The 23,053-nt window shown below is 29.8% G+C and overlaps 1 protein-coding gene across 3 annotated transcripts; it reads left to right on the plus strand.

Annotated features, from left to right (window-relative positions):
• Nucleotides 1-12,864: 12,864 nt before the first annotated feature.
• On the plus strand, nucleotides 12,865-17,411 carry LOC108461199 (uncharacterized). 3 transcript variants are annotated; one of them, XM_017760947.2, is made up of 11 exons: nucleotides 12,865-13,004; nucleotides 13,734-13,905; nucleotides 14,007-14,688; nucleotides 14,813-14,897; nucleotides 15,067-15,154; nucleotides 15,511-15,695; nucleotides 15,971-16,103; nucleotides 16,333-16,469; nucleotides 16,593-16,667; nucleotides 16,742-16,861; nucleotides 16,940-17,411. In XM_017760947.2, the coding sequence occupies exons 2-11, from the start codon at nucleotides 13,743-13,745 to the stop codon at nucleotides 17,027-17,029; spliced, it is 1,758 nt and encodes a 585-aa protein (XP_017616436.1). In that variant the 5' UTR covers nucleotides 12,865-13,004; nucleotides 13,734-13,742; the 3' UTR covers nucleotides 17,030-17,411. The 3 variants fall into 3 exon arrangements, with proteins under 3 accessions (XP_017616436.1, XP_052879644.1, XP_017616437.1); XM_017760948.2 differs by having other exon boundaries at nucleotides 12,900-13,153; XM_053023684.1 differs by lacking the exons at nucleotides 16,742-16,861; nucleotides 16,940-17,411 and having other exon boundaries at nucleotides 16,556-16,620.
• Nucleotides 17,412-23,053: the final 5,642 nt, after the last annotated feature.

Below are 23,053 nucleotides of genomic sequence, written 5' to 3' on the forward strand. Positions count from 1 at the left end.
TGTACAGTTTAGTAGGTATGCTTGAGAATACATTCCATCAAAAGTTTTTATGTGTACTCGATTCGAAGAGGGCTTGAATGAAAATATCCAATTACTTGTCGGGATACTTAAGTTGAAAGAATTTGTTGTCTTGGTAGACTGAGCACATAAAGCGGAAGAACTTAGCAAAGCAAAGAGAAAGGAAGATTTTGAATTTGAGACTCGAGTAAAAGACAAATAGGAAAATCTTTTTCTTCTCCTTCAAATAAAATGAAAGAATTTCGCAGTTGTATGTTAGCTTCATTTTGATTTTTAGGTAAAGATCGAGGAAAACAAGCTAGTTTGAGACCCTAAGCTACCTCTGTAGCTAGTGTGGGTAGTGTTTGTAATAATAACAAGCCAAAATTTCAACAATGCAATAGAAGACATTTTGGAGAGTGTCGGCTGAAGGAAGGGTCATTCTTTAAATGTGGTTTGTTCAACCATTTTCTCCGAGACTACGCAGATAGATTTGACAAGGATAAAGCTCAAGATGTTCGATCAGGGAACGCTCCTTCTAAAAGGTAGACCACCGAATAATAATGGTGTTCCGCCCCAAAATAGGGCATAGGACTTTTAGAGGTATTTTTAAAAATTTTGGCCTATATGAGCTCGAAATTTCAAAAAGTTGGTACTCGATAATGGTTTTCATAAAGTTAAGTCAATTTTTGGAAACAAGTTTTAAATGTTTTTAATATTAAAAAAGGGACTGATTTGTAAAAGGGTCAAAGTTATGAGTCTTTATGAAGCAATGAAACCAATTTTTCAAAATCAACCTAATAAACCCCCATTCTTAGTTATTTTCACGAATACTTCTTCCCATCTCCTTAGTGTTGTCGTCTCTTGCTATTCCTCACTCTCTCAATTGATTTTTGACTCTCAAACTATAATACTTTGACTTTCTATCATTTCCCACCATTAAACCTCTCTAAATCTTCAAGAAATTACCCAAAAATCTCACCAATTTCATTATCTTCTCCAATTGTGGGTTTTCCAAATTTGCATCGAAAACTCGTTATTTCTCTCATTAAAGGTAACCATTCGCATTCTCATTATTTTTTAATGTTTTTGGGTCTTTGAAACTGAATTTTTTGCCGTTAAGTTGCATGTTTTGATTAAAAGTAGAAAATCGGGTCTTTAATGGTGAATTTTGGGTTGGTGGATAACACCTTGGTTTTAAAGTGCTTTTCAATTAGTTTTAACCTAATTAGAAGTTTTATAAAGTAAATTTTAAGTTTTGTCAAGGATTGCTCGGGTGTTGTAATAAAAATTAGTTCAATAATTTTGATGTTTAGTTGATTAATTAATGTTTTAAGACTAATTTACAAACGAGGTAAAAGTTTTATTACATGAAGTATTAAATAGAAAAAGGGTCAATTGAATAATTAAACCAAGATGTATTTATGCTAGTGTATTTTTATGTCATCATCCATGATAATAAGGTTTAATTAAGTTTCAAGATAAGTTAATTATGGCTTAATTAAACATGTCTTAATATTTACAAGAAAACCAAACTATATAAGTTAAAATAACAAAACAAAAGACGATATTTTTATCATCTTCTTCATCTTTAGTTCCCATGGCCAAATGTTGAGAGAAAATTAGGGTTTTCACATTTCAACCTTTAAGCTTTAATTGGTAAGTGATTTTTAACCCGTTTCTTTTAATTTTTATGTTTTTGAAATCTAGGAAGTCGATTTAGCTAGCCCAGGGACTATTTTGTGAAATTGTTAAAAATCTAGGGACCTCCATGAATGAGTTAGGTGTGGATGTAAACTTTTGATGGATTCATGAGTATTTTGCTAAGTGATTTTTAATAATTTTAATGTTTACGGATTTCTTTGTTAAATTAGAAAAACATCATCGTAATATTTTGAAATGGTGATAAATATGGGTTGAAGGAACTCTAGGAAATTCGGTTAGCATGAATGAAGGATAAATGTGCTTAATTTGCGAGTTTCAAGTTCATGGATTAAAATGCATGAAGGGTAAAATATTAGGGTAATTTTGTAATTGTTAATATAAAGGGTCTATAAGTATAAGTATAAGTTAATTATTTAATTTGTTTGAATTAATTAATTGAATAAAAATTATTTATTTAGATCAAGAAACGAACCAATCGGACTCAAATCGCTGAAAAGTCAAAGTAACGAAGTAGTTGTCGGTTTGTATTAGAAATCTTTTTTGTACAGGTAAGTTTGTATATTGATTAAGTTTATTAATTGAGATTTTGGTTGAATTGTTGGTTAATGTTGTGCTTTATATAACTCTAGTTGATTATTAAATGTTAACTAGTAACTTGGATTAAATTATAATTTTCATTACTTTGATGATTGTGATTGAAAAAGAAAATTTTATGGATAAATATTTGACAAGGTATAATGGATTGATTATAAAGGATTTGGATATGTAATGTGTCCCGTTTGAACCTCATCAATGCCTAAGATACAAATAACATGTCATTAGGGGTTTTATAGTTTCAGATGTTGGTCTTAGATGTCCTACCAATTGCTGAGGTCCTGCATTTGTTGCGGATTCTCCATAGCTTTTGTGAGCAGCATCATGTAGCTTACATCCCGACCCATAGCTCGTGTGAGCATTTCAAATTTGATTACAGTTATATATATAGACACACTTTGTGTGAACATGGTTCTCGTATACCCGGCGTGATTTCATTTTGCTTAACGGGTATTAAAGGTTTAATTCAAGAGAACATAAGTATATGATATGTCACATGCTAATTTATGAAATGGAAAATATTTGTATAAATGATTGAAAATGAATGAATGATACATGTTGGAAAGGTGATAAATGTACTTTTTATTACTATGTTTTTAGTTTGTGTACAATGATATAATGTATGAATTTACTAACTTTTGAGCTTGGTGATGTATATAGGAAATGGTTAACTTATGTGCACGCTAATGGTGTTATACATGAATTATATAAATTGAGCCTAATTGCTAAGTTTATGTTTAAAATTTATACAAGCTTACTAAGTATTAGTTGTTTACGTTAGTTGTTTATTTCTTTTCTTGTAAATCATCAGAAAGCTCAACTGGTTGAAACCTAGTCGGAGCACATACACACTATCCCTCCATCACTTTGGTAATTGTTTTGTTATTTATTTGATAGTTATAAATGGCATGTAATAGGAGCCTTTATGATATTTTGCTAAAGTGAAGTGGTTTGATCTTATTTGTGTATATGACTTGATTTTGACTTGTAAATGTTTATATGTATGTGTTTTCGGTCACTTTATTTATGCTTCTTGAAAGTAGATGACTCATGATAGGATGGAATGTGAATAAAAAGGTTATTTGGTAAGTTTAATATAGGTTTAAGTTGTGAATTTGTAACATTGTAATTGAATTGATTTGGTGTATGAATTGTGGTGCCAAGTGATAGCATATTGCTTAGGCACATAGGTTGTATGATTTTGACATGTTTTAGGTGAGTTTGATTGTGTTTTAAATGTGTGAAAGTGATTAGAAATGGTTTGGCTTGGTGTTTAAGAAAGGGTTGATGAATTGGCTTACATTAGGAGTCATTTTGGAAGCACACGGGTTGTCATATAACCATGTGCCACACACGGTCACACCACACGGCCATGTGTCATTTTTAATTTTAAGTGTAGGTTAGTCCACATGGTCACAAAGAGTTACACAACTTGGCGACATGCCTGTGTGACCTTATTTCAAATATATACACGGTCTAGCACACGGCCTGTGACACAACGATGTGACATTATTTCGAGTACTCACACGGTTGGGACATAGCCGTGTGACCCATATTTCTAATTGTACACGGTTGGCCATAGAGCCAGGCTTTGTCACATGGCTGTGTGACCCATATTTTCAAAATTTTCTATTTTTCTAAAATTTTTTGTTTTGTTTCAAATTTGTCTCTGTTTGTTCCCAAAATATTTTAAGGCCCATTTGCTAGGTTTAAGGCTCGTAAATGTGTTTATGTTATGAATGAAACTTGTAATTTAATGTTAATATTTAAATTTGAGGTTTTGTTTCTATTTGTTGTTGAATGTTTCGTTTTGTATTGTAATACTCTGTAACCCTAATTTGCAACGTAGACTGGTTAGGAATCTTACAACACCAAAAGTGACCAAGCTAGGATTACGCCAAGGTGACAGATCTTGTTGCGATATTATGCATACAGAAGGCATTATGATGTTTAGTTCACCATGCCATAAGAAGTTTATCTTTAACTAAGTTTTATGTTGTAACGTTGTAACCTAATTTTTATAAGTTGATGTAATCCTTAAATAGATTCTATTATAAACTTTGATGTAATTCTTAATGCCATAATAAGTATGTTTTGTGCCAGTTGTAAAAAAAAAATAATTTTGCTAAGTGTTTGTATGTTGTAACATCCAATATTCGGATCTAGTAATTCAGGGCGGGTAGAGGGTGTTAGAAATAATTGGTATTAGAGCTTTTGATTTAGTCAATCCATTGGCAGTTAAGTGAAAGTCAGCCTTGTATGCATAATATGTTGAACTTAGCTTAGTCTCTCAAGCAAGTTAAGGACTTTTGTGTAAAGAGCACTTTGATATACTGTTAATGATAATGAGGTGGCAACAAGAAAGAGAAGAAATTGCATGAGGTTAAGATAGGTTTGAAGGTAAATTTTGATAAGTCTTTCAAGTGGTAACTATGTAGTTTTTATGTTTTAAATAATTCTTAACACCATAATAAGTATGTTTTGCACTAGTTTTTAAAATAATAACTCTACTAAGTGTTTGTGTGTTGTAACATCTGATATTCAGATTCTATGATTTGGATCAAGTAGAGGGTGTTACACGAGGGACCTGTCAACAATCTCACTACAATAGTTGATCCATGTGTTATATGCTCAAGAACAGAGAAGAACATAAAAAAAATAGGGGCATGTTGAGAGAGCCTTCCAAGAGAGAAACAAGAAAAGCTCGATCTCCTGAAACAACAAAGGAAAGAAAGTCTAGACAGACAAAATAGAGAGGAGTTGGAGAGATGTTGACAAGGAGAACAATGCACCATGCTCTCATTACAAAAAGACAAATCATTCGAAGAGGTATTGTTGGTTCATGCAAGATATTCGGTGTAGAAGTTGTAAACAATTTGCTCATATCAAGAAAGTCTACAAAAACCAAGGGCAGAAGCAACAACAATAGCAGCAACAGAACCATATTCAAGCTTAGGTTGCTAATAAAAACCAAGCTTGGGAGGAGTATCTGTTTACTGTCTTTTGTTTTGTTTCAAGCAACGAAGTCGATAAGAGTTGGTTGATTAACAGTGGATAGAAAAACCACATGGCTTCAGATGAAAGCATCTTCAAGCGAATTGACAGGAGCTGCATTTCAAAAGTTAGAATTGGAAATGGCCTAGTTATTGAGGCTAAAAGAAAAAGAGTGTGCTAATCAACACTCCAACAGGTAATAAAGTAATTACAAATGTGCTTTTAGTTCCTGAGTTAGACCATAATCTTCTAAGAATTGGTCAATTGATTGAAAAGAAATACACTATTGTTTTTAAAGATAAATGCTACATTATATTTGATTTATTGGGGCAAACAGTTATGGCAATCTCAATGAATAATGGAAGCCTTGTGCTGGAATGGAACTTTGTGGCTTTGAGAGTCTATACTAGTTTAGAGGATAAATCACATAATTGGCATAAAAGACAGGGACATGTGAACTATAAGTCCCTTAGTCAAGTTTGCAAGTTAAAGTTGGTTAAAAAGATGACTAAAGTTGAAAATAAAGGCTTTGATGACCTTCCTATTAAAGGCACCAAGCATATTGTTGAAACTTATCATAGATGTGACTTAACAGTGCTAGAGCTTGCAATTTTTGAAGATATTGCACAAGAAACCAATTTGGTGCTTGCAGCATGGAAGCCAATGAGGAGTGATAGAAATTGGTCATTCATGTAGTAGCTCTCTCACTTGACGAGATGCAAAAGTTCAAGCCAAATGGCGGACAGATCAAACAGCAAGCACCTATAGTGGACACATATGACAAATAGTCAAAGTACTCGCAAACATGGCAGATAGTCTAACAACAAACTGTCATGCGATAAGTAGAATTGTAAGTTACAAGCCGTGGATAACATGAGAATGTTTTTTTATGCAAGCTACTCGTAACGAGTGCGTGTTTGTTTTTTAGTGTGTTTTGGATAAAACCAAATCTTAGTTGTTAAGATTAGTGATGTATATAGGTGTTGAATGACATATTTAGTTAATTTATTTTGTGTACAAGCAATGTTTTTCAAGTTTCAAGATTGTTTTAGTGGGATCAGTTGAGAAAAACTTTTATATATTGTATAATTTGTATTTGAAAATGATGATGAAATATAGCAAATAAAATTGGATTGCTAATTTTCTCTGCTTTGCTCAAAAACCGAACAAAATCATCATTATAGATATAGTGTTGAGGAGGTCAAGGTACACTATTTGCCTATAAATCGTGTTTGCTTCCTAATAAGGATGTCTAATCATGTTCTCAATTCTGATCACCTCCTAGTGCGATTGCAGTTAATAGCACTTCTTACAAGACACCATAGGAAGAAATTACCCAAGTTTGATGATGTTTCTTTTAATGAGTTAGGAGAAGAGGTAGCTTATTCTATATGATTGGTGATCATTGTTCATGTGCTTTTGAGAGAGTTTGATATGGTCTTTCGTGTTTTATTCCAGGCAAAGCAGAAATTTAAAGTTTTTTGTGCAATTATACGTCTATCTGTTGTGTTACATTGGAATGGATACATAAAATATAGAGAAATGGATTTTCACATTCTCGTGAAAGTTTCAAGCAGGTAATGTCTACAAATTTGATGTGGAAATTAAATGTGTTCTCTTTTACTTTTTTTAGTTCATGTAGCATTTTTCTTTTCTAACAATGGAAAGTAATGTCTATAGTTGAGTCTTTTCTATGTCATTCAAAACTCTAATGCATCATGTTCTAATCCTAGTAACACATCATACTAATTATGCATATAGCAATATGCTTTTCTAACTCCTATTTCCATTAAACTATGGAAGGTAAATATATCAGTTTCTCTTATTTTGATATTTAAATATTACAAGGATGGTTAATTCCATATTATTTAATGTTTCCACTAGAATAGAAACATTAGTTATAAGTTCCCAAAAACTGTAAACTACTTGAAAAATGTTCTCAGCCTGTGTAGATCCAATGCCAGATATCCTTGACAATCTTCATTGCGTTGGTACTACAGAATCAAGTTTTCGTTTTACGATTCTAGGGGCCCTATGGAGTAAGAGTAGGAGCAGGAGCTCTTATTATCGTACCCTGATGATCAAATCTAGATTTTCAAAAGGCAAAGAAGATCAAGTACCACCATGCTGGGTGTGTTATAATCATAAAACAAAATCTGATATAAAATTAAAATTGTAGACCAGGATCTATCATGTCAAATCATCAAGAATAAAACTAAATGTGAAAGTGTAATTGAATTCATCGATTTCTTGAAATCTACGGATCTTGGGGTTTTGATCTTCCAAATTAGCACAGAAGAAATTTAGAGAAATGGGCTATCTCTTTTCTAAAGATGCGATATTAGAAAAGTTATCTTATGTGTAATTTAGAGACCATAACCCTAATTATAACTTTTACACACTAACCCTAATTTCTAATCAGCCCATCATTAATTAGAAATTAGTTACTCAAGTATCTATACATATCTAACCCATACTTTATTTAATAATTAAAGCCCAACAAAACTTAACTAAATTAGATCACTTTTAATTTGGGCTAACCTATTATGATAGTAAATAATAACATGTAATTACCCTTATTATATATATGATGTTCATATTTTCATCAATCTCCCACTTGGACCATATATATTAATTACTCTATAATTACATGTCATTATATAACCTTATGAGCTCAAAACTTTACCATCATATCCAAAAAGATATTATGAACAATCTCATCCATTAATTATGTTAACATAGAACCAATGCTACTTTCATTACATATATCGTAACTAAATCCATCTTTGTTCATGTATATTAACACAACCAAATTACATATATCAAGTATGGGTATGTAGCATGGAAATTTACATGCAATATGATCTAAAAATGTCTATTTCTAACTTGTCCTCCTTAAACCTTAGTGAGATCAAACATTACCAAAATTAAAGTGTGAGTAAATCAAATAAACTTTATTTTTGCAGAAAATAAACTTAATATTCATAAACTGAAATAATTGAAAATGTGTCCATAACATAAAAGCATTAAAAAGTACTAACTTCCACTGAAACCAAATATTCTCAAATGACATTACACCCATATGAACAGTGTGCTCATGAAAAAACCTTAGGTGGTAGTCCCTTAGTAAGCGGTTCCACAATCATGGAGTTTGTCCCAATATGCTTTATAGGCACCTAACTACTTTGATCTTTTACTTTAACAACTAGGACCTTAAAATCTATGCGTTTTGACTTTGATGTGCTCCTGTTGTTATTGGAATAAATGACTACCAATTATTGTCACAATTTGCACCCTAATGATAAAATTTTGCATCAATATTCCAGCAGAATTAGATTCTGTATATTTGTATACTTGATTATCTCTACCTTATTAGACCTCCAAGATATGAGCATGTAATATTTTGTTCTCTGAAGATTGAAGATGGTAGAAGTAGTTGAAGCTTGAAAATGATAAAATGGTGAAAACTTTGTACAATGAAGCAATCGATTTTTTTTGGGGTGTTTAGTTGATGAGAAAATATAAGAAAATTTGGTAAATTCAACACTATTATATTGACAATTGGGGTAAAATAAATAAAGGTCTACGTAGCAAGTTGTAATTGGTTGAAAATTTTTTTCTAATGGGACTAACAATCGGGATAAAACAAGTAACGGTTGAATAGTTTAGCTATCAATTCTAACAAAAAAAAGTTTAGATACCAACTAAAAAAAAACTAGTAAAATGGAGGTACCATTTTATTATTTAAACCAAAACTATTTCAACAAATCAAAGACTCAATCCTCTTTAGTTAATTCACCTTGCTGTTAATCCAAAAAGTGAATTATCCCCTCTTAACAATTTTCTTCTTTTAACTCCATTGACAATTAAACCTAGGTAATGAATCTATAATATGGTGACGTATTAAAGCTTCACATTTATTCTTTCATTTTTCTAAAAAAAAAATTATTAAGAAATTATTTAAGGCGGTGTTTAAAAAATCATCTAATAATTGGATTTGTGTATAATTTCTTGTAATTATATATAAGTGGCATATTTGGGTAACCATTGTAATTGATGGGTTCCATTGAATTGGGTGTAATTGGAGCGCGTCAATTACACTTTCTAATTCTTAAGGGAGAGTGAGAATTGGAATAATTTGCTGAGTAATTACACACAAATCTAATTATCTTATGGCTTTTAAACACTCATACATTATTTAACTTTAAGAAATTATTTTTACACAAGTTATAAAAAATTATATTAAAAGTATAAACACGTGGGAGTGTTTGGAATGGTTATGACTAAAATTTCTAAAATTATATTATTAAATATTAAAATTTTATATTATAAAAATAATTCATGTTGATTTTATAAAGTTATAATAAAAATTATATTATTTAAATCGTACAAGATTTCTAAAGTTATGGTTAAAAAGTATATTATAAAATAATTTACATGTTATAAAAAGTATTGCAATATATTTATTTACATGTTTATTTTTCTTGTTATTTTATTAGTAAACATATTATCGACTACTTTTTAGACTAACATATTACATATAATTATTTGGTTTTAATTTTTTTATTTTAATTTTTACTCATTTTAAAAATTATCGTATTTATAATTTTATAAAAATTATAAAAACGAAAAATTTGAAGAAAAATATTAAAACTATTAAAATAATAAAATATATAAATTTCAAGAAAATAAAAATTATAAAAATATAAAAATTCGTTTGCACACTAACCATTGTTAATAATACAACTATTAAAAATTATAAAAGGTTTATTTGATAATTGAAGTTATCTGTTGTGCTTATCTACCATAGACCTCCTTAAAGCTTACACCCTTCAACTTATCGTCGACGATAAGGGAGTGCTTTGATATGCAAACTAAGGTGGAAAAATGGGTTGAGAGGATAAGTGTCATTCCTAATATAAAATTGTAGATATTTGTATTATATTTATTATATTTTTGTTATTTATATAATTTTTTTGTAATTTTCTATACTTTAGACTTTTTCATTTTCTATATATTTTTCTATTTTTTAATTTTTAATTTTTTATAATTTTATGATTTTAAATAAAAATATCGATTTTTTCCACATGATATGCTCCTAATAAGTCACGTGGTGAAAATAACCCAAAAAATGAGAAAAAAAACCGGTAATCATTATTACTCTTTAACAGTTGAACTTTAACTTTAATGACCAAAGGGTTTAATTGATGAAAAATCTAATAGTAAATGGTTCAATTGGGTCCATTTGTTTGGTTTAGAGACTTAATTGTTGTTGTTGGTTTTTTTTTTTTTAATTCAAGGGTTTTAGGACTTTTCAGCCTTAAATAAACAAATTAGTTATTATATATTAGATTTATGGTACGTACACCCATGATGTGGGTGAAAAAAATATAACAAATATATTTATTAAAAATTCACATAAAACTCAATTGATGCTTTGGTTCCAAAAGTGAAGTTAATTATTTATCATGCATGGTGTTATGAAGTCAAATCTCGATCAAATATTTATTGTATTATATATAAAAAACACCCTCATAAAAATATAATTTAATTTGTATATGAGAGTATTTTTAGTAATTTTATAATTGAATTGATATTCAGTTGACCCATGACATCAACTAAATAAAACTATATTTGGTAGAAATACTATTTTTACACATGTTTTAGTACAAGAGTTAGTAATAAACTAATTCAATTAGTAATATTTAGTGACTCCCATCACTTATTTTTATTTTTAGTAAGGAGTGGAAAATTTTTTCGCTTATTTTGAAAAAATCTTATTTTTACAAGAATTATTACTTGTCTTTCTAATTTCAAGTTTAAATTTATACTAACTATTCTTTATTTTACTTCTAACTATTATAATACATGGGTAATAAATAAGTTTTTTCTTCATGCTATTACAGTAGTAACCAAACGAGGCATTAAAGTTAAAATATGCCATATGTCCATGTACTCTTCGTAAATTTAGAATTTAGTCCCTATACTTTTATCTTTAGGAATGTAATCCTACTTTTTAGATTTCAAAATTCAAGTCCAACTGTTAATACCATTAAAATTATTTTGTTAATTTAAGGTTCGTTTCAACGTTGTATTTTTAGGTACATGATTATCAAGTGAGTTTTTTTAAAAATATCATATCAATAAATTTAACAACAAATTAGCAAGGTTAATAATTAAGCCTAAAATTTAAATTTTAAAAATAAAAATTGAATCTATACAAATAAAAGTATAAAAACTAAATTTTAAATTTGTGAAACGTACATAGATTATGAAATATTTTAACCAACACCTAATAAAGAAGTATTAGATTTCTTTGCTACAAATGTTAATATTAGTACTCTATTATCATCCATTGTCTTTATTGGCTAAATAGCTATTCATGGTTTGAGTTATCCACCAAAGTTTAAAGGCTTATCTAAAATTTGAGTAGATTTGGACAAAAATATTAGACTTAAAAAATGAGTTTGGGTAAAAAAATTAAACCCGTTTAAAATATGAGCCGAGCTTGGATTTGAATATTTAAGGCTTGAGCCCAACTCGATTTTAAGTTAATAATATTTTATATTATGTTATTTTTATATATTATGTAATTTATAACATATAAAAATTAAATCTATAGTAGTATATAATACTATTATAATGTAAACTTAAAATTTTTAAGGTGAATGTATATAAAATTTTAATAAATAAAAATATATAAAATTATTAAATATTAAATTAAAAATATAAATATATATTTAAAATTTTTAAAAATTAAAATGGGTGGGACTAATGGACTTTAGTTAGCCATTTACAAACATAGATAAACTTGACTAAAATTTTAAGCTCATATTTTGGGTTACGCCGAGCTTAAACAAATATAAAGTATGTTAATATTATACATAAACTCGACTCAGACCCAACCCGATCCAACCCATAAACACTTCTAATTAGGGGTGTTCACACTTCGGTTAAAACTGACCTACTAACTGATCTAATTCGGTTAATGAATTTTTGAAAATTCGGTTTTCGGTTAATTCGGTTTGAAACCAGGTAATTAACCAAAATATTTGTTGTTTTCAAGACTTATGTAGTATTCCTAATGTCTTATTTGTTGTTTTCACTACCATTTAAAGTTATTTGAACTACTAAATAAAAGAAAATGAATATTAGTAATATATTTTTTATATTTTTATACTTATTTTAACAAAAAGATAAAACATATAAATTTCGGTTAATTTAATTAACCTACTGAATTAATCAAAATATTTGGTTCGATTAATATATTTTAAAAAAATCGATTCGATTAATAATTAAAACTTTTTACATTTTAAATAATTTAATTAATAGTAATTTAAATTTGAGTATTAATCAGAACCACCGTTTTAAATACACGTTATTCTATTTGTAATGCAGCCATGAATTTTAATGCGACTAAAAGTGGCTCTTCGGCTTACGGATTCGTTATTGTAATTTTTTTAATAGAAAATAATTTTTTTGAATATTTTCAATCTCTTTCCATAATGGAATCGTCTTAGAATGTGTCAAAAAATGAAAAATGGGAGAATCCAGTGGGCCATATTGGGCTTTCTTATCTTAAGCATTGTATGTGTGTATATATTTGAGCACTTTAAAATCTAAATTTATTTTTGGTTAAAAAAACAAAAGAAAATAAAAGAAAATGTTTACCAGTGTAGTAGGTATTTAAATTTGTCAGAGAAACGAATGCGAAAGATACAAAAATTTCAATACTCTAAAAAAGAAAAAAGTTGGTTAGTTTCTCCTTATTCATTTGTATTTTCTGTTAAATTATACTGTCAAAGTTGCATCTTCTCGCATTAAATAGAGTATTTGGCTCTAGGGAAAACGAAGGAAAACATGAAATTTCTTAATCTTTTTCTAATCTTGCTTCAATTTTCAGGTTCTTATTAGTCCAATCCTGAATCATTTGAGATTTTTCATGCTATTTCTATTCGGAAAATTTTGTTTTGCTTAAGTTCTAAACGAGTAATTTACGAATTTGTTTTAATATGCTTCTGTCTTTTACATATGTTTTATCTTCTTTTTTTTTTTTTTTACGTTTTCGAGTAAACTGTCAATTGCTTTGTATTTTTTGGTAGGATCTCGCCAATGTTTGTTCAATTCTTTTTGTAGAATTTCTAGTTTTGTACTTTTCTGTTTGGATGTTGAGAGACTGGAGGGAAAAATAAGAGAATAAAAAGTTGAAAAGGAATAAACTTGGCAACTAACGCTTGCTTGAGTTGTTGTTCGCTTCCGTAGCACTGGATTTTGTATTTGAGTTGTTTTAATATTTCCTTTCGAATAGGGAGGTTGATTTTTAGGATTAATCTTTCATCAAGGTGTATTCTTATTGTTGCTGCTATGAATTTGGCCTATAAAAAGCTAAATTCCCGAATGGTACATCAGACATAACATCTGACGTTTATATGCAATGTTCGGGCTAATGTTTCTTTTTCTTTTTTTTTAAAATCTCACTTCAGTACCCTTGGATGTGCCTTTTTGAAATGGGGTTTGAGGAAAAAGCTATAAAGCTGCAAGTTAAAGAGGAGAAAGCTTGCGAAACGAAAAGAATTTGTCTGCATGCTTTTACTGATCTGACCTATGTTGCTCCAATTGTATTCTTATACCTTCTTAAAGAATGTTATGTTCATGGTAAAGTTTTGCTTCCTTTCATTGCTAAGAAATGAGTTAAACTTTAGTGGTTTTCCCTGCCTTTTTCTCGTTCAATCTGATTCTAAGGAATAATTTGACAGGAAACTTGAAGGCAACTAAAAAATTTCGAGCTCTTCAACAACAAGTCCACCAAGTTCTATGCAATTCTCCCCAACCAGGACCAGCTACTTTTGTTGCTTATTGTCTGTATATCCTGCCCATATTTGGATCTTACTGTGAAGGCTTCAGTCATTTGATTGTATCTGCTTTTCATCGTTTTCTAAAGACAGCAGCCACCACTGGAGATTCTTTGGAAGCAAAAATTATAGCTGTGCGATTATTTCTTGATATTGTTGAGGGTTCTATTGACCATGATGAGAGGATTGCTGTGAAGATACTTGAAGTTTTTGATATCAAGTTGACAGATATCGAGAAAGTTGCATCCCAATCAAAGGCCAAGAATGACCGTAGGTTTCACAGTGTAAAGGCATTTCTTGAGCAGTATATATTTGGATTCATAGAATCAGAGTCATATATGACAGCTGTGAATCTGTTGGAACACTTCTCTATCCGTCAATCTGGGGAATCTTTTCTTGTCAAAATGATAGAAAAGAAACAATTCAGAGCAGCAGAGAAGTGGGCAACATTTATGGGGAAACCAATGTTATCCATGCTCATCCGGGAGTATGTTGGCAGGAATAAGCTAAAGAGTGCTTATTTGATTGTAAAGAAGAACAATCTCCAGCAAGAATTTCCAGATGTGCATCACAAATACAAAGAAAGGTACTTGAAAATATCATACTCTCCATACTGGCAATATGCTTGGCTCACCTGTGATCCCTGAAAAGGCTTGGAGTAGAGATTTTAAAAACAGTAAATATGATACTACTATTTTACCACATTGTAGCGCATTAAAAAAATTAGCAGAAAAAGCATGCTGGGATGTTGCAGAGGCAAAGGCAAATGGTGATAGACAATTAGTTGAGTATCTGGTAAGTAAATTTTTAAATGCATGAAATGATTTTCCCAAGTCTATCAAAATATGAAATGGAATTTTAGAGTCTTTTCCAACTCATTTGTTTTTCTCAAATTTCTCATGTTTCTATATCTTGTTAATTTTGAATACCCTTGGATAATAAAAAATTGCTTTCTGGATGTTAGGTTTATCTGGCCATGGAAGCTGGTTACTTGGAGAAGGTTGATGAACTTTGTAATCGATACTGCCTTGAAGGTTTTCCAAAAGCACAAGGTATTGTCACTGAAGCGCCTTGTTTTTGGAAATAAAGGAACAAGATGTATAGATTATGAATGTCTACCAATAGTTATTATGAATTGCACTGATTTGGATCGTATGTGAATCTACAATCAAGACTGTATAATAAAAGCATATAATTCTCAAATTTGCATGCCTTCTTCTTTTGTTGAGGGTGATACTTTACACTGTTTGACATTTCTATTGACGCAGTTAAAAACCACTAATACCAACTATACTGCTCGGTGTTTACTCAGGTTTTCTGTAGCATTTGTAGATCTAAATAGATATTTTAGACTTTGATGATTAGGCTAAAGGCAGACTCTCATGCTACTAGTTATGATTTTCTTCAGAACATGAAGCAAATTTTTTGCAGCATTGCTTTTTAAATCTCAATGAATTGGGAGTAGAAGACATAATTTGGGTGGACGAGCTTAATGGTCTTGGTAAGGCAACATGCCACATTGAGGGATCCAAAGTTGTGGGCCTTGACTGTGAATGGAAACCCAATTATGTAAAAGGTAGCAAACCAAACAAGGTAAGCATGGTATCACCTTTTTCCATTTCTTTTAGTTTGCGATCTCTCTTAATTGATATAGGTTAGGTCCTGGAATTATTTTTGCTTAGAAAAAAAAGTTGAGATGAGTTTTAATCCTCATTTTTTATAATTTAGTTCATTGTGGAATTACCAACAGGCTTGTTTAGGATTGCATTGCCAAATCATAAGTGAATAAACTTGTTGGCATTTTTTGTTTATCCATTTTGATTTATGACTGATCAAATAAATAATAAATCTGTGTTTCCATATATCAGGTTTCTATCATGCAAATTGCTTCTGATAAGAAGGTTTTCATCCTTGACTTGATAAAATTATATAATGACGTGCCTGATGTTTTAGACAACTGCCTAACTCACATATTGCGGTCCCCAAGAATTCTAAAACTCGGTATGGGAGAATCTGCCTTTTCCAAAAGAGGGAAATCTTCTCCCAATATATGGATCTCACTTTTCTAGTTATATTGTCTCGTATATTTTGAACCATCCTGACATATACACTTATGTTTGTATTCTTGATTGTATGGTTTGAAAACGAAGGCAGCCAGTTTTAAACAAAGCATCTCATGGTTATTCTAACACTACTGAGTTTGCTTTTAAACACCCTGCACACATTGTAGGTTATAATTTTCAATGTGATGTAAAGCAACTAGCTCAATCATATGGAGATTTAGAGTGTTTCAAGTGTTTTAATATGCTATTGGACATCCAGAATATGTTCAAAGATTCCCGGGGTGGCCTCTCTGGTCTTGCAGAGGTAAGCTAAACTTGAAGTCCGAGTTTTATGCTTTTTATCCTTCCAAGTTCCTTTTCAATTACAACTCCGTTTCCTTCCATTCTTAGTTTCCCACAAATTGATGGTTCACAATTCCTCTATCAGAAAATATTGGGAGCCAGCTTAAACAAAACAAGACGGAATAGCAACTGGGAACAAAGACCATTGAGTCAGAATCAGGTATATATCCATAATTGTTTGCTGCTTACAGAATAGCATCTATATTTACATTCCAAAATCTAACTTTTGTTCAGCTTGAGTATGCTGCTCTAGATGCCGCTGTTCTTATTCAAATATTCTACCGTGTTTGTGACCATTCTCATACTGCTGATGCATTAGATGAGCATAACAAAATCGAGTGGAAATCTTATATTGTAAGTACATGGTAATGCTCTTATATTGAACAGGCAAAGGTTAATACCATCTGGGTCTTATTCAGGATTATTTTGCAGGTTTCTCACATGGATAATCTAAGAAAGTCCAGAAAGGAATCTAGACTTAGAAAAGAACCGGAACCGGAAGTCAAGGACAACGAGGCTTGAGAAATCAAAGTTTCAACAGCAACCACATTACAACAAGGTCATAGATTGTTTCAACTTTATGGTAGTTCTAATTACTTGAGTTTATGATTCTCAACATTCTGGATATTGACATAGAGAAAGAATAATGTTAAGTCGATTCTCAAGCAGTTGATTTGCTATCTAGCTTTTATCTAGCACAACAGTAGTGTGAAGTTAGGTTTTGTCAGAAACATTTTATGGCGGAGACAAATCTTACTTGAACACTTTAGGGAGTCCTTTGAAGGAAAAGCCTGTAAATATGATTCAAATCTCGGGATTTGCTGACTAGCATAAGGCATAAATGTTGGTGTACATTGTTTGATGTGGTAGGTCGGAATTTGAATCTCGTATCATTTGAATAAAACCCGGTGCATTAAGTTTTGATTTGTAAGTAAACATATGTTGATAGCTATTAACTTGTAAATCATAAGAGAGAGAGAGAGAGAGAGAGAGAGAAGGTTTAAAATCTGTATATATGAGCATATATGATATGACCTTTTTCTGGGTACTTCACATTTATGATATGACTTTCAAGGTAAAAAGACTTTTGATGAATACTTTTGTTTTTTGGTGTAATATAAAATCAAATAAAACAAAAGGTTTACATAGAGTTCATATTCAAAAAGCCTCTAACGATATCCTCTTTTAGTGCTGCTTGAATCTCCACAGGTGGCTCGCCAAACATACACAATTCCTCATCGCAGCCGTCACCTAATTATTCTCTCTTGGTGTATATTTCAAAAACCACTTATCTTTACTTGACAAAATCTGTTGAATTCTTTTAATCAATGATGAACACAGTCCGACTGACTGTCTATTCAAGGTACAAAGATTTTTGAGGAATAATTTTAGAACCAACTGATGTGGTTAAATTAATAGGAGAAAGATTATTATATAATTTAACATTGATATGTCAACAACCCAATAATACAATCATGTCTTGGACACCATTGGGCCTCTGCTTAAGGTTGTAAAAATCATCTCTATTTACTTTTAGAAGGGAAGAATTAAATTGACAAAAAATTATAAATGTTGAGGGTTAAAAAATTATTTTATTTTGACATTATTAACTTTAACGATAAAATTAGATAGAGGGACTAAGACTTTTAAATAACAAAAATTATAGAGACTCAAATATTAAAATTAAACTATAAGGATTTAATTTTAAATTTTAAAAATGTACAAAAACCTTTGACGTACTTAAATCAATTTATTTTTCATGTTTCTATTATAATAAAATACTTACAAAACATGTTTTCAAGTTTTCATTGTTGAAAAATATTTTTATTTTTATTTACCAAAAATGTTTTTCAATTTTGAAAAAATAAAAAATATTTTCTAAAATGAAAATGAAAAATGAAAATAGAAAATATTTTCAAAAGAGAACAAAATGTTACTTTTTTATGAATAAAACAAAGCCTTATTTTTTTATTATAAAATTTTAAAAGTTCAAATAATTGGATATTAATCAAAATGATTCAAAACAAAAATTCAAATTAAATTTTCATAGAATTATGGGTAGGATGACATATTTGAAGTAATCAATGTAATTTGCTTTGCTCTTTTACTACTTCTTCAACGTTGGTCTTGTCCTCTGATTCTATTTCGGTACAATCTCCCTTTAAGCCGTTTTCATTTCATCATTCATCATTTATGTCAAGTTCGTGCAGTTTTATGAGAAATTTTGCAAATAAAATTGCTAAAATAATACATATTTGCTATGATATATAAAATGCTAATTTAGATGAAAATCTTTACCATTTCGTATAGATTTGTAGAACTTTTAAAATAATTTAAAATATTTTTCATGATTTGTTTATTTTAATAATTATTTGTAATCTATATTTTTTTATAATTTACAATTTGGAATTTGTAATAATTTTATAATTATTTTACATTTTAATAAATTTTAAATTTTTATTTTAGATAATATTTTATGATTTTTAATAATCACATTTAAAATGATTCTAGATAAATTAATATCTAAATTCAAATGAGCTTAACATTCGTCAAGCTTCTTTCTTGACTTACATTTTTCCAAATAAAAATCAATTATTTTAATTTTTTTTATTTTTATTTTTTAAATACACGCTGACATTGTTATGTTAGCATGCTTCCATGTGTCATGCTATATATCAGCTTCTCATCACTTTTATCTATGACGTCAGTGTTTGTTAATAGTCAAATTGTTCAATGACAGATTTCATTAACGAAATGGTATAATTATTTTTCTTTTTAGTTATTGAGGTTTAATTAAATTCACTTTTTCAGAATAATTAAATTGATTTTTCATTTTTTATTAAATCTCTTTAGATTTTTCTTTTTAAAATTTTTAGTTTTGTTACTAACTCTTTTCTTACAAACAAAAATAATTCCTTCAAGGAAGTGCCAGCATTGTAATCTTTTTCAATTATACTCTCAGGGCAAATATTATACATGAACTAATAATACAGTAGATGACAATTTATGGGAAAGATTAGACCGGGCTTTCTGTAACAACAATTTGTCAACTAATTACTTGCAAGCAGTGGCGGAGTCAAAAAAAATTTTGGGAGGAAGAAATTAAATTGTATATTTTTATGATAGTAAAAATGTAATTTAATTATTTTAATTTAAAATTTTATAAATTATAAAATGCCTAAATGGAAAAAATTTCCATTTTAATGGGGTTGAGGCCCCTACTAGCCCCCTTGACTCCGCTACTGTTTGCAAGCTATATTAGTTGATAAACTAGTGATGCATTGATATAATGAGATAATGATACTTACAACAATAAAAAATGGGAGTGTAAAAATTACCGCTTCTGTTAATTTTATTTTTTTTTTAATTTAGTCGACTTAACCGACCATCATATACAATAACTGAATCAATAGACTTATATAATATAAATCAACTTAACGAACTAACTTAACATTAGTTGGTTCGATTGGTTAAGTCGATTAACGATATTAAAATAAGTATATTATAAAATATATTTAATATAATGAGTATATTAATATATTTAATCGATTTAATTAATCTAACCGACTTTTATATTATAAATATATTTAATATAATTAAAAATAAATATCAAGTCAGTTAATTCGATTATGAAATTCAATAATTGATAAGCGATTAATATAATCAAATAAATTAATCCTACAACTGATTAAACCAAAATCAACTTGAATGATTAAATCAATTATCTTAACCTCTCCCCTAAAACAAAAGGCTCCGTTTGTAAGGAGACCTTATAGAGTCGAGGCATTGTGGCTGGAAAACCCAAAATGCAAAGAGGTTATGAAGAAAGCTTGGATAAAAAAAAGTCAAAAGTACAACTGCTTACTCTTTAATCTTAAAAATTAAATTGATAAAACAAGCTTTGAAAGAGTTGGAATAAAAGGTTTTTTGGATACATCAATGAAAGGAAGATTGCACTTAAAAGAGGAATTATCTTGGATACAAGCTAATCCAGAAATGCCTTGAATGATGGGCAAATAGGCACTTTGGAGCAAACACTAAAACAAGAGCAAATTATGTGACTCCAAAAATCCAATATTAAAAGGAGAGTGGAACACAAAGTATTTTCATGTTTTTGTAAACAATAGAAGAAGAAGGAATAGGATCCTGAGAAAGGGAACTTGATGAAAGAACATAAAGCTATGAAAGGTGTACTCTTTCAAGATTCAGGGCATTATATGGGGAAGATGACTAGCGAAGTAAGGAGAAAATAACAAAATACCTTGGAGAGTTAAATATAAAGAAGTTTTCATGAGGCCTTTTTTAGATGAGGAAATAAAGGAGGCCCTGAATAACATAGATACAAGGAAGGCTCTAAGGTTGGATGAGAAATCGACATTGTTCATTGGGAATTATTAGGATAGGAAGTTACTAAAACGATCTCAGATTTTATGCAAAAAGGTAAAATGTTAAAAGAGCTTAATAGAACCTTTATTGAGCTAGTGCTAAAAAAGGTATGCTCCCAATCTGTACATTGTAGTCTAAAAGATCATAGCAAAAGCTTTAGTTAATAGACTAAAGAGTTTCATAGGAGAACTAATAACCCCATACCATAACGCTTTTCTAAACAACATGTACATTAGCAACAATGTAATTGTTGGGGGTAGAGATCCTATAAACAATTTAAAGGAAGAAAAGACCAAGTGTCCAGTTGACCCATGCGATTCTCTTTTCTTCTTTCCCACCATTCTCCTCCCTCCAAAAACTCAACAATTCTAGTTTTATTTATTTATTTAAGTTTATTTAGATATAATATTTTCTTGTTTTTCCTGTAGGTATTTTTTCGTTTGTTTGGAGCATACAAATCCCTGTATCGATACAACAACAAGAATTTGGCCTTTTCAGGGAAGTTTTCTTTTTTGCACTTTACTTCTTTTACATTAAGAGTGATGTATATTCTAAAGTGTGGGGAACTACAAATGATTTAATTTTTTAGTTTGTGTGTTTTATTTAATTATTTAATATTAAAAAAAATTGTGTTTTCTTTTTGTGTAGGAACTCTGCGCTTTAGAAGGCACCACATATTTAAGCTGAATCGACAAGGGATGACCCAACTAACCCTACAAACCATTCAAGACAAAATGTGTAATCTTGTCTCTTGTTTATTTGTGAGCACATTAAGGAAAGTGTGGGGGTGATATAGAATTTTTAATTTTAAAATTTTTCATGGTTAGTTTTGTTTTATTTTCATAATATTTTTGGTCAAAATTTTTTATTTTATTTTATTATGTGTGTGTATTTTCTTTTTGTGCTCGAGCTTGTGGAATACAAGTGATCAGTTAGAGCATGTAAATAGGATTGTGTGAATAAACTGTAAATTTGGTTCAATACTAATTGATCCTAGGTTATTTAATTTTAGACTAATTAGTTAAATTTATTACACTGTGAATAGATTGAAGTGTGTTAAGCATACCACAGGATAAATGAATAAAAAAAACCATACATGTTAATTGAATTATAGGTTGTAAAAATTGATAAACTCGGTTAATTGAATCCATGTATTGAAAGACCTAGGGGTAACCTAAGGCATTGTTTGATAAACACATTAGAACTAAAAAGCCAATCCGATACATGAATCCTCTTGTGCCTTATTTTGAGCTTAACTCCATTTTCTCGAGGAACCATAATTGAAACCATAAGCCTATCTCATATTATCTTTATCCTTTTTCTTGGTCTTGACAAGAACTTAGATGTTAGACCATTGATATTGAGGGTTAGGTAGATACATAAAGGAGGTTTCAAAATAAAGAAAAAATATTTAGAGTGAAAACTAAGGAACAAGGTATTATAGTGAGTATAAGATTCTAACAAGCTTGTGCTATAGTGAAAAAAAAAATTAATTGGAAGAAAAGCTTTGTAAAGGCTAAAAGCCAAGCGAGAAAATTTCAAATAAATAAAAGCGAAGTGAAAAAAAAAGAAAGAAAAAAATACTCATTTTTGACACAAAAGACTCGTTAAGATGATTGTGCTTGTTAATACTATATTGAGTCTTAGGAGATGGAGGGAAAAGGAAGGTGAGAGAAGTGGATATAAGGTGGTGAGCTTAATTGGGACATTAGGGGAGTATTGGGAACAATATAATGTGTCAAACTATTTTCGTGCTTAACCCATTTTGTTGAGCCTATTCTTGAAATCTGAACCAACCTAAGCCGCAGAACGTTACAAGCCGAAAAGTCCTAAGTGACCTAGGTGGTACATTGCATGGATGAAAATTGAACTGGGTTTTTGAAAATTCTTACTACTCTTATTTCTTTTAGCATAAATGTATATTTGTGTATTTTTTTTATGGATAACTATGCTTGACATTCTTTTACTTATTTGCTTTGTAATTTATTGAACTAACCTATCTAACTCTAGAAATTATGAGTTAGTTACCTATTGTGCTAGAATTACATGTTTAGTCACACCATCTTATTTATAATGTTTCAACCCAATCTCATGAATGAAGCATGCTCAAGTACTTTAGTTATATTGCATGTTAATCTTTTATTTGTTTTTTTTTTTTGG

This window comes from Gossypium arboreum, chromosome 13, assembly GCF_025698485.1.
Source record: "Gossypium arboreum isolate Shixiya-1 chromosome 13, ASM2569848v2, whole genome shotgun sequence".
NCBI classification, from domain to species: domain Eukaryota; kingdom Viridiplantae; phylum Streptophyta; class Magnoliopsida; order Malvales; family Malvaceae; genus Gossypium; species Gossypium arboreum.